This window comes from Lytechinus variegatus, chromosome 14 (genome assembly GCF_018143015.1).
Source record: "Lytechinus variegatus isolate NC3 chromosome 14, Lvar_3.0, whole genome shotgun sequence".
In the NCBI taxonomy this organism is placed as follows: Eukaryota; Metazoa; Echinodermata; class Echinoidea; order Temnopleuroida; family Toxopneustidae; genus Lytechinus; species Lytechinus variegatus.
Window position 1 is genome coordinate 29234587 of NC_054753.1, and position 13516 is coordinate 29248102.

At 35.3% G+C, this 13516-nt stretch overlaps 1 protein-coding gene across 2 annotated transcripts; it reads right to left on the reverse strand.

The window, feature by feature from the left end:
- Positions 1-318: 318 nt before the first annotated feature.
- Positions 319-13016, reverse strand: LOC121427626 (glycerophosphocholine acyltransferase 1-like). Of its 2 annotated transcripts, none has more exons than XM_041624124.1 (8): positions 12988-13016; positions 9492-9782; positions 8024-8253; positions 7365-7662; positions 5049-5083; positions 4218-4316; positions 3323-3552; positions 319-3174 (listed from the first exon to the last, which is right to left on the reverse strand). In XM_041624124.1, exons 2-7 carry the CDS (start codon positions 9702-9704, stop codon positions 3333-3335), a joined length of 1095 nt encoding a protein of 364 aa, XP_041480058.1. In that variant the 5' UTR covers positions 9705-9782; positions 12988-13016; the 3' UTR covers positions 319-3174; positions 3323-3332. The 2 variants fall into 2 exon arrangements, with proteins under 2 accessions (XP_041480058.1, XP_041480059.1); XM_041624125.1 differs by lacking the exon at positions 12988-13016 and adding an exon at positions 12892-12945.
- Between the last annotated feature and the right edge of the window lie 500 nt (positions 13017-13516).

Here is a 13516-nt window from a genome sequence, read left to right on the forward strand (position 1 = left end):
ACAATATACACAAATTGCGAGGGAAACAAACTGATTGATGGCATACTATAATCATCATGATCAAACTTTTCATTTTTTCATCATCATTATTATAATTTTTCTACCCTAAATTATTGGGGGGGATGATAATACAGGCCATCCCCCCACTTGAAATATTGGGGGGATATATCCCCCCATCCCCCCGTGATCGACACCCATGCTTTGCATACATACGTATTACTAGTAGTATATAGAGGAATAACATATTCTAAAGCAGGCTCTCAAGATTCCACTGTATTTTTCAAAAACCCAGATGAGATAACATACTTAAACTCCTAGTGAACTTGTTAGATAACATTTTATTACACTTCTACAATTTACAAAGTAGTTGCATTACAAGTCCATATAATACACTACATGCACTTTTTAAATGCTCGGTGGGAAATCAGAGAAAAAATACAATGGTATCAAAAGGAACATGAAGAATCAGAAACAAGACAAGGCAAAATAAAAACATCAGAAACATCCACTGCACACCTGTAAAAACTGAATATATAGGCCTATATATTATACAAATATACCAGGCTTTGAGCAAGAATAGTGGGAATTATTTGTCATATATACAATATGACTACGACATATCTTGACAGAACATACAATAAAAAGACCAACAATGAGAATATACAAATATATACTCTTAATCACACTCAAAATCCATTTGAATATATATAAAAGCATGTGTTCCATTGCACCAAGGATGAATTGACATCACAAATTGACATTTCAATAATACTGTACAATATTTTTCTTAGGTTAAATTCACAGATACACTTCATGAAATCATCAAAGTTTATAGGCCTTAGTACGATGAATCATTTTGGACATTCTTTGGTATTACGCCACAGACTGTCATTATTAAGAACTAGCAAAGTCACTTATTAAAGAAAAACATAGTGAAAGAACTCAAAGAAAGGGAAAATGCATCAATACAGATGCATATAGTACACTGCATTTGTTGTTAAAATGGTACCATTATTAACATGTCTATAAAAAAACAGATAAGGGTGAAAAGTAATATAATTTCCTTATCCAATTTTAACACCATATTGATAGCTAATTAAAAATATCTTTTTTTAAAATACAAATCTTGCAAAATATGTACCAGTACTAATTATAACGATTTGAATACATAGCAAATACCATACGCACCAACTTATTTGTCCAGAGTAATTTAGTGTTTACAGCAAATTTCTTTCTATCGTATCATAGGATATGCACAAAGAGTAAAACAGTGACTATTTATGATTATTTTTATATCACAAAGAATGAAATTTCATTTTAAAAATATACTAGGAAATACTGAACAGAATGAGGAGGTAGGTTACTAAGTCAAAATTATATACCAAGAAAATTAGGTACATAGACGAGAAAAATGTATTTTTGGCATAATATACAAATCACAATTCACACACAATTGACCTCATTCAACTTTATCAAAATATAGAATTTGTCTGGAAATTGAAATAAATATCATGTTACAATTAATCATGGCAAGTTTAATTTGAATATAAGCTACAGATTGGATTCCTTATAGCTTCTTGGCAATACAATGATAGCTCATAGATTATAGCACAATTGTGAGGATTCTCAAACATAATGTAACATTTTACGAGGCAACGTGCAACTATATCTCTTCAAGGAATTCATTACATGAGCATTTATGACATAAATGTATGTGAAGTCATATAATTTTTTGATCATTAATTGAATGAGCTGATGGTCGATTACAAATCAAATTATTCCAGATTCTAGACCCTTGGCATGATGAGGGGTAGAGATGGTCATAGAAAGTGTTTGTATAAAATTTGTGCATTCAACTATGTTTTCTTCCCTTCACCCTTCACTTCCTTTTTCATCATTTGCATAAGTTTTTTCCCCTCAGTTTACATTGAAATCAATCAACATAATACATATCCAAATATTTTTTTTCATGTTTTTATTGATCATTCGATTTTCTCTTTATATAGCATTATCCCCTTAATTATATTCCTGAACCTCGAGTGCAATATTTAATCTTACTATTATGTTCTTATTATATTATGATAATTCTTAGGTATATAATTTAATGTATTTTTCCATTTTTCTGTTAACTTTGTATGTGTCAGTCTTCAGATTGTTTTACAATGTATTTTCATAATAAACCGAATTGAATTGAAAAAAAAAAGTTGGCTTCCAAGGGGCGTGTCCCACTGTTTTACATATAACAATATCATTGATTGATTACGGTGAAGAGGTAGGCCACCATAGAAATGTGAGTATCATCCAGAAACAATCTAGCGAAGAATATCACAGTTCCAGTTGATATCTTTGGTTGAAAAGACTAAAGAAACATTTTACCAAGATATTATTACTACATGTTGACCTTTGATTCTTTACCAAAAATTGTGACCAATATGAGTAATACTTGTAGGTTTAGACATCTTGAACCTTTGAAGAGTAATCCCTTTTAGCAGCTTCAAAGCTATCCCGGGATGAAAATATTGTGTGTATCAGTGCAAGATGGCATGGTGAAGTAATTTGAAATTGCACTTATATACATTAAAAGTGAATGTGCACCGTGCAAGTAAAAACTGCCTCTTGGCTTACAGCATAAGAGACCCAACAGGAGGCTGCATCATGCGGATGAATGGCAGCGCAGCCTCTCTAAATACAGCTGGGTTTGTTCCCATTACAACAGGTCCTGGTAGGCGATTCCAAATTTTGACAGAACGTGGGAAGATGGAGAACTTGCAAGCATCTGTGGTTACTTTTGGGGATAGCATATTTAAGGCTGCGATCATGTCGTCCAATATATTACTTGGCAGGACCAATGGTAGGAAGAAAAGGTACAGCAACTACCTGGAGACTAGTGCCAACCCTACATGCTGTACTTGTAACCTTTATTTTACTTTACCACAAACTAGGACCAATATGAGTAATACATATAACAGGCAGGTTTAGACATGGTTGATGGCTTCATGCCTTCATAGGTGGCACTTGAGGTATCAGCAAGTTTTTATCCAGACTTTCCATCTAGCTGATAACGCACAGAATTAAAAGCCTTCTTTTGGAAATAAACCCAGATGGGAATGATCACTCTTCTACCTTTCTGCAGTCAACATAGATTAGATTCAAAGACATTCTACGCCTCAAGAACTGGGGCCCGTTGCAGAAAGAGTTGCAATCAATCACAACTCTGAAAATCATGCGCAACTTGATTTTCAACCAATCAACAGCGCCCGTTTGGGACTGGCGATTGATTTTTTGGCTTGCGTTTAAACGCAACTCTTTCTGCAACGGGCCCCTGGTCCAGTTCACTCGGGTAAATTTCCACAAAGTCGATACGGATCGGAAGCATAGCCCTTTTTCGGGAACAGGTCCAGGTAATAGGTTGACCCGTTGTAGGTAGCAACGGTGAAGACAGAGCACAAGAAGACGATGTGAGCGATCCAGAAGTTGAACCAGAACCACGTCAAGGTGATCGTTATTAAAGCGTAGATACACTGGAAAGTCAGGTACACCAACAATTTAAACCTGAGAGAAAACAAGTCAATTTGTAATGGTCGATGGAGAAGAGATTAAACTAACCTACAGGGGTCAGAGCATGTTGCAATTAAAGAAAATATAAAAAAAATAAAGCCCTCCAAAACTTGCTACTTTGGCATAACAGAGTAAAAAAATGTGGGACAGTCAGAGGTTTTTTTTGTACGACATCAACACTTTAAATTTTAGGTGGGTCAAATTTGAATTTAAAAAATGGACGATACAAATACAATACTTGAAACTCGTTGAAAATATATCGAAATAAACTTGGTGATCTCATTATAACAAACTTTCTTTTTCTTTCATTTGCATGGGACATACTAATGTGGCCTGTTCATGTATAGAAAAAATGACCAACTATCATCATCACATTAATCTCAATCAATCGAGACGTTAAACTCACATCTGTTTCAAGAAGTGCCTGCTACTGACAATTTCTTACAGTCAGTAATCAACTTTTCATTCTTGTTCCCATCTGGGTTAGCCGTAATATAGAATGTATGTTGTGCGAGTGAAATTAAATGCGACATGCCTAAATGCAGTACACTATTAAAACGGGTGCAGTGTTAACTCTCAACATAAAACATTTATTTTTCATCATTCTCCCGCGTCACTAAAACAAGGAAATCAAATGTTAATCTACTACCAATACTTACTTTCCTCCTTTACATCTAATAGCTCGGGAAAAGAAATTATTGCCTTTATAAACTATGTAGGTGTAATTGTTGAGGTATTCGGAAGAACTGAAAGTTGACCTATAATGAAAAGAAAATGCATGGCACTGATAACTTGTGTCAAATCCATTAATAACAATAACATACTAAAATTCACAGTCAAGAATTAGAAATAGATGATTTCCTTTTTTCGTAGCCAGCCTCTAGTACAATGACTACATTTTGCCACAAATAAAATTGAAATAATGGAATATATGTCATGCATTCTAATAATAAAAGCCAATTTTTATAAAGCGCTTTTCCCAGAATGGCCCAAAGCGTGTTACAGCATATTTTACAGCATAATTTGCCCTATTTATTTAAACTGATTAAATACATTTAATAATACAGCATAATTTTACACAAAACTAGACAAATAAACATCAGCATTGTAAAGAAAGCATTTAGGTAACATGTAATTAATACATACTTTCATTCAATATATCATAATTGTTATATAACTTATTCACAAAAACAAACTCATTCATTTGAATATGAACTATTTTGCTGACCTCAAATGACCTTTGATCTATCGCCTCGTGACCTGATATTTCATTTCTCTAAATTCACCTCTGTCAGAAAAGAGGGGGCTATGTCTCACTTCTGCTATAGATGCGAGTAACACAAAAATGAAATTCACATTCAGTAAATTGATAAATTATCAAATAAAATCAAATGATTTTTCCTCCCGAAAGCACTTGAAATGTGAAGAAATTGCACCAGTCATTTTCAAAAATAATATTCTTAATTACATTATGCATACAGTGTACTCACCCTAAAATCCACATGAAGAATAGCAAATACATTACCTATAAAGGAAGACAGATAATTGTTTTGAGAAATTAACATAAAATGTAATTTATAACAGGTACATGCATTTTTTTGTTTACAGGGGTACTCCAGGCTAATAATAAAATTATTTCAACAGAAAAATTATTATCAGCCCCCCCCCAAAAAAAAAAACACTAAAAATTTCAGTGAAATTGGACAAGGTATAACAAAGTTATGACATTTTAACGATTTGCATTATTTCAGTAAAAGAGGTCTTTATGAATATTCAATGATCAATGACGTGAAGTCATACCAATTTTTTCTTCTGCATACATAAAATAATGTTAATTAAAATGCTGGGAGATATTTCAAAAAATCAATATCATCAAAATTATGCGATATTGAAAAGCATTGAATATTCGATAATGGTTTTATGATTACCGATATGATGATGCATTTTGCCAACACAATATGACCGAAATATTGTTGATTATGAAAAGTTAATCACTTTTATCGACCACAAATGCTGCTCTGTATTGCGTTTAACCAACCTAAAAACTTTGTAAGTTGGTATCCAAATGCCTGCTTTTCATGGAATAGCATCGATGCGACCCATACTTTCATTTTCCACTTGCCTGCTCTCTCAGAATTGTATATAATGAATTTTCAGACTTTGCGATATATTGCGTTATCTGCGATATTTTGCTGACGATAATAGACAATTAAACATTGAAATCAAATATCGACCAACTCTGTTTTTTTCACAATTTGTCCTGGACTGTTTTGATACATTGCTACATTTTTTACTATTTGCTTTCAGATTAGGAAGAAATTTTAAGCATTTTGCTGGGTGAAGTTTACTTTATTTATTTATATATAATTATTTTTAGCCAATAGTACTCCTTTAAGATCAAATTCCTTTTTCATAGACCTCGTCTTATCTTTGTATAGTTGACATTATGAAAAATCTGAAATAAATGGTATTTTCCATGTAACTGTGGGAGAATACAGGTTGCAACAGGTTGAGGAGACTTCTTGGCATTTCAGCAAGGTAACTTCTAAGTATTTACTTTTTGTGAAGCACATGACACATGACACTTTTGACAAGTACTTGTCAAAGTTCTATTTTTGCTGGTACCGTACCAATATTAAAGGAGAATGAAATCTTTGGATCATAATAGCTTGTGTGAAAACAGAAAAATTAAAAATGCAGATCAACGAAAGTTTGAGAAAATTTGGACAAATACTGAGAAAGTTATGAGCATTTGAATATTGCGATCACTAATGCTATGGAGATCATCACATTGGCAATGTGACAAAGATATGTGATGTCACTTGAGAACAACTCTCCCCATTACTTCAGTATATATTTCACTTAAACTGCCTCTTTTTTCAAATCTATCAGTAGATAATGTGTTCTCTCTATATGAAAGCATGTAATACAGACTTTACAATACATCATGGATAAAGTTTGTATCACCATAAGAAAAAGCATAAACAGACATTTTGGGGGTATTTTATAGTCCATAAAAGGAAAAGTTGTTCACATGTGACATCACTCATCCTTGTCCCATTGCCAATAGGAGGATCTCCATAGCATTAGTGATTGCAATATATTCAAATGCACAAAACTTTCTCATTATTCATCCGATTTTTCTCAAACTTTCTTTGTTCTTATTCTTTGATTTTTTCTGTTTTGACACAAGCCTACTTGTCCCAAAGGCTTCATTCCCTTTTAAAGGTACAATACTGATATTTTTAAATTTATTGATATACATTGTTATCTAAACATTGTTATTCATTGTCTATTTGATATATTTTTATCTGATCTCTTGAGGAGATATATAAATGAAACTTGAAACAGTAGAATGAAACAGAAGAGTAAATAAGTCATCAAAATCAAATGAAAAAAAAAGAAACTTTCTTGATACCTCCGTTACATTTGCTCCACGGCGAGTCGAATACAGTCGTTTTAACATTTTTAGTACCAGCTACATATTTGTGGTTTGAATAAGAATGAATTAAACGGCTGTTTTTAACTCGCTGTAGAGCAAATGTGACTGAGGTATCATGCTACAGTTAACCACCATGACCAGCACCAGCATGCCTCTTTTGACTCGGATTGAAACTGCACATGAACAAAAGAAGTAGTGTCTATTAATTTGTATTGCCCACATATGTTTTAATCCCATGATGCGTGTCCTGTTACAGACTTTTGTTACATTTTCAGCTCGGAAAATAATTCAGCAGCCTTCCCTAACGTAATGCACATAGCAAGGAGTTAAGAGTAATACACAATTGCAACAATCAAACACTTACTAAATGGCCCAAGTAGCAAGCAAGTGGCACCGCCAACAACCACAGGAATTCCCATCCTGTAGCAATCTCAACAAGGGTGGTGTCGGCAAAGTCCTTGTACCAGTGCTGCGACGTCTCGGTAGGATACCATCGGATCAAGTACGTGACCAAACTAGGCATGAGATGGATCACGAGGCATGTCATACGCTCTATGCTATGTGGGGCAAGGCAGTTTCGGAAGAGTATGATGGACCACGTCACGGGACCGTTAGACACGCCAAATACGATCATGAAGAAGGTGGATTTGTATGGGGCGGCCCTGTGTTGGACAAGAAATGGCAGACAAAATGAAATAACCAAGACATTGACTTAAAATAAGAAAGAGTTTAATCACTTTAAAATATGCAAGAGAATAAGCTCCTCTGTTGAGGCTTCATTTTATATATTGTTAAATTTCCATGTCTTTGCTATATAATGATATTCAGGTGAAAGTTTGTAATGTAGGCTATGATTTAATCATCAAGTCAAGATATTCATGCATGATCTAAGTACACTTTGGTAGTTTGGTATAAAAAAAGGAATTTGGTTTATCATGTCATCAAGCCATTTTTATTGTAATATAGATCTATCCCAACCAGGATCTGAATCACCAATAGTTTAAGAAATTAAGACGGACATACCATAAATATAAGAGGCTCATCAAATTGGCAACATAGCACCAATCAGCCAGGAAGAACTGCCACTTCATAGCAGTGTACTTATAGGCACGGATTGGTAAGAGAACAAAGAGGTATGCCGTGTAGAGGTACGGTAGAAACCACTGGAAAGACATCATGGAACAGCATACGATGACCACTGTAGCGACACTCGCCAAGTAAACCGTCTTCTCCGGGCAGTTGGATTTGATGAGCTGTTGGTAGAGGCAAAGAATAGCATTTTCTGATCATTTGTTAATCGATTTCGAATTGAATAGTCAGGATTCTTTTGCACATTAATGATAATAATAATAGGCATTCATATAGCGCCATCTATCTAGAAATATTCTATTCCGAGGCGCTATGTTATTATCATTATTACCCCGGCTTTAGCTCGAGCTGCCTTTCAGCACTCATGCATTCAAGGAATTAATCCTGCCGGGTACCCATTCAACTCACCTGGGTTGAGTGCAGCACAATGTGGATAACTTTCTTGCTGAAGGAAATTACGCCATCACTGGGATTCAAACCCACGACCCTCTATTTCAAGGCAGAATCTTGACGAATCCACTGGGCCACAACGCTCCACTCATATTTAAGGCCATTCTTTCTTTTAAAAAAGAATGACAAGGCAATTGAGTGCCCACCTCACCTTCCTTGATGCTCTAAAAAGTCCTTTAATACCAATAGTACTAGTAGTTCTAATGTCATTAAAAACAACATTATTTCAGGGCCATCTGCCAACAATTCAATGAATCACCTTAATAGACATTTGTGTAAGAATTTACTTCATATTTTTTGTACACACTTGCATGCTTCAGTCTTTTCCTAATGTCTTAGAAAGTGCATTACCAATAGAAACAGAGTTACATGTATGATCTATGAACAGGTAAACATGAGGGCCCGTATTCTGAAGTCAGGTTTAACTTAGACCATGGTCTAACTCCGTGCTAAAATTATGGGAAGCCCAAAGTGTCAAAATTTGTATTAAGTTGTAGGTTTCTTATATTTACTGTGCTCTTTCCTGATTCTTCAATGGTGAAGACAATCATCTATTAATACTTCCTAAACAATTATGAATGATTTGAGAGTCAAATGAGCTGAAATATGATATCTCTACTGTTAGTGATTTATGTAACAATTGGCTATTTATACTTAAACCACAACTTTAAACTCAAGTTTAAGTTAAACCCAACTTCAGAATACGGGCCAATGCCTCTAGCATTCACAAGATTAAGGAAAAGTATTTAATAATAATAATAATTATACATGCTTATATAGCGCTTAATACCGGTACTTACTTTGTCAGAAGTCTCTAAGCGCTCTACAGTATATGCAGCATAATTACCCTGGCTTTAGCAGTGCAGCTGTTACGCGCGCTGCGTTTCAAGGAATAAATTTCTGCCAGGTACCCATTTACCTCACCTGGGTTGAGTGCAGCACATTTATCTACCTGATCTTTGCATCCCAGTTGAGGCTTGGATTCTACATTCTGGACTTCTGGAACTGGTTGTCCCATCTCTTCAAGCTCATTATCGGCCATCACTCCACTGTCTTGGATCGCACTACTGTTCGACTGAACCCATTTCACATCATTCTCTTCTGTTCCACCAGAGCACTGCTTTAGAGAGAAGCTGCTCTTCCCTTTTTCATTTTCGAGCAACATGCTGTAATCCTGTGGGCATGGAGTGATTAAAGAGCCAGTCCATTCCGCAGGGGAAACAGAATCTTCTTCCCTGATCTCCTGTTGACAATACACAGAATAAATGACTTCAATATGTGAATGATTAATGACCTACATGTACACATGTACTACTAGGGAAGTGAGAGGATAGAGCTGTCACTTCCCTGCTTAAATAAAAATGTTTTATAGGATAACGAATTTGACAATATATGGTTGTCAAATGATAAACTGGTGTTGTCAATCTGAATGACCAAGAGTTAAAATTAAATGACCTCCTGATGTTACATAATAACTAGATTATCCCATACTGGCTGCAACCCTAAGACACAGGTATGCATCACAGGTATTTCCAGTGTTTTTCACAATGTCTAATGTCAGCAAATTTTAATCTGAGACTCACTATGTCGTCATTGCCAAAGTTATAATACTGGACCATTAAAAAAAACCTTCTCTGTACACATGCATAAAAGATGCGATATTAAATCATTAGATAATTGCTGTTGATATTAAAATAAAAAATACACAAGTATCCCTTGAGAGCATGTCCTTGCCCTTTCCGGCCCTCTTTATTTGGACATTAAGGTCATGTACACAATGCAAAGATAACATAGTCAGATACATTATAGAACTAATGATTAGGTCTTTAGGACCAAAATTGTAAGCCACGGGGCCATTTCATAAAGCTGTTCGTAAGATACAAGCGACTTTAAGAACGACTGGTGAACCTTTCTTAGGCGCTAAACCATCACCAATGAATATACCATTTACCACAAGAGAGGATCACCAGTCGTTCTTAAAGTTGCTCATGGCAGGGGCGGATCCAGCCTTTGTCAATAGGGGGGGCCCGTAATTTTTTCAGCCATATTTTCCCGATCGGCCGCTCGAATATGATTTTTGCCGGGATTTTTTGTTTCTTTGAAGGGGTAGTCCTAATGGTCACTTTTTAGCTTTATTTTTATGAAACAAATGTGTAATACCATAACCTTTATTTATATAATGCGAGCGCAAAGCGCGAGCTAACGTTTTTGGAAATCTTATGTATTTTTTTATAAAATTTTGAACATTCTGGGAAATATTTGTTTTCCTGAAAAAAAAGATGTGTATGCAAGTTTATACGAACATAAAGAGTGAGCAGAAATCAAGTGATGGAAAAAGGTACTGTTAAATACTTGCTCGCAATTAGCCATGAAGACGTTACATATTTTTATAAATCAAATAATGCGAGCGCGAAGTAGCCGAAATTTTTTGACATTTTTACCTAAGGAATGGAAATTCTTAGCACTTTTTGTAACTTAACAGAATAGGTACATGTATATAATTAAACATGCGAGCACGAAGCGGGAGCAAAAAATGTAGATATTTAGACCTACTGAACAAGACACAATTCATTTTGTAAATCTTGAAAAGGATGAGTATGTGGGGATCTTCCTTACATGAATAATGCGAGCGCAGAGCACGTGCAGAAAATTTTTGTATACGTTTTGAATTGCTCGAAATTGTACCTGTTATGGACTGCTTGCATTTAGCTATGAAGACGTTACATAGTTTAACATTCAAATATTGCGAGCGCGAAGTGCGAGCTGAAAATTTTTGACCTTTTTTTACCTGAATAATGGAAATTCTAAGCACTTTTTGTAATCCTGGAAGGACTCTAAGTATACATGTATAAACTAAACTTTATTGATGCGAGCGCGAAGTGCGAGAGGAGAAATTCTGGACACTCTATTCATGTTTTGTAAATCCTGAAAAGGATAAGTTATTATCAATTTTCATACATTAATAATGCGAGCGCAAAGAGCAAGCAGACACTTTTTGATAATGTGATCTGAAACTAGATAATGATTTACATAGACTCTAGAGAACAATCTGAATAATCTGAATAAATGTGTGTTTTAGAATTTGGGTATTCTAAGTACCTTTCTTATCATGAAAATCAATAAAGCGAGCGCAAAGCGCGAGCTAAATAAAGTATATGATATTCTGATCTAACAAAGGGTCAATTTAAGCTCTGTATTGCAAACACTTTGTGGGAAAATCGTGAATTGTGATGGATCACAGTTAATAAAGAGCTGATGTATATATTATTATTACTTTGAATTTTTACATAGGACCGGGACATTCTATAATATGTCATATGAAAATGATGACTATCTTCCTATTTCTCTTCCTAAGCATGAGAGCGCGAAATCTGTTAATATTATGGCCTGAAAACTGGACATTTAAAGCACTTTGTAATTATGCATAAGATGCATGACAATATCTATCAATGCGAGAGGAAATCGCAAGCCGAAATTTTTGATAAACTGTCATCAAAGTAGTTTGATTTAGAATTAATATTGGGATGTAGTGCATAACTCACTAATCAAAATGCCAGCGTGCAGCGCTAGCTGATACGTTTTGACAATCCGACCTGAATAAGGAACTTTTTGAGGACTTTATGGAATACAGGAAAATAATAGGTATCTGACATATCAAATTTTGCGAGCGCACAGTGCAAGCAGAAAATTATAATATTCAGACCATAACACAGACATTTTTACAGAGCACTTTTTAAAAAATCAATTTGTAAATCAAACAAAATAATGAAAGTTCAATTTCCCAGCTGAAATATGTTTTGTATATTGACTTCAAAGTTTTATATTTCAAGCTCCATATTGAGCAAGATATGCAAATCCCCTAAAAGACAATGCGAGCGCGAAGCGCGAGCGAAAATTTTATATCCTAACAAATAGATTTTTCAAAAAAATATTTCAAAAGTCTTTCCCTCATGTTATTTTATTCAATCATGTTCCTCCTCTTATGTTTGCATTTGCCTGTCTTCTTTTCTCCTCTCTTTCCCTTCCTTTTCTTTTTTGTTTTCTTTTTCCCTTTTTTTTTGCTCCGCCAATAGGGGGGCCCGGCCCCCCCCCCTGGCCTGGATCCGCCTATCAAATGCATGGAGTCCTCAAGACTAGATCCAGCTGCGCTGCTGCATTGCTGAAGAGTAACGGTACGGTAACGTAGTGACTTCGCGCCTCACCCGGCACCCGACGCTTGTGCCTGGGCCTTGGTAACCCGGGCGATAGTACGGTACCGATCTCAGCTGCAGTTGCGACCTTCTTTTTTGTAAAGAAAAAAGGTAAGACAAAACATTTAAAAAGAAGCACCAAATGAAGATACTTAGGCCTACAGCATAATATATTACAAATGAAGGGTTGCTTGATATCCAGCACAGGCACCCGTCCTATAAAAAATTGTTCAAAATTTACGTAAACAATTGCATTACCTTTCGGTGGGAGGATAAGCGCTTGAGTATGAAATGCTAATGGTGTAAGAAAGGGAGTATGACATGCTCAGATCATAGATGGGAATTTAGTTCATTTCAGGGGATCGTTGCAGAAAGAGTTGTAATGAATCTCAACTCTCAAAATCATTCGTAACTTAATATTCAACCCAGATTCAACCCAAAGATCAACCAATCAACAGCGCACATTTGGGACTTGCATTTGATTTTGACTTGCGTTTAATTAAACGCAACTCTTTCTGCAACGGACCCCAGTTCATTTATTTATCTTTCATGTTATAATCAACAAGAAAATATTCTAAGAAAAAGAATTGTTACAAAAGAAAGTTTAGGATACAAAAGCAGAGCTTGTGGATTGAGGTGGAATAAGGTCCCTCTTGTTATACACAAAATATTGTAAGGCAGATAAATGCGTAGGCGGATCCAGGGGGCGAGGGGCCCGGGACCCCCAACTTGCCCCGGTCGGGGGCTATTGGCGGAGCAAAATAAAAAAGAAGGGAAGACAAAAGAG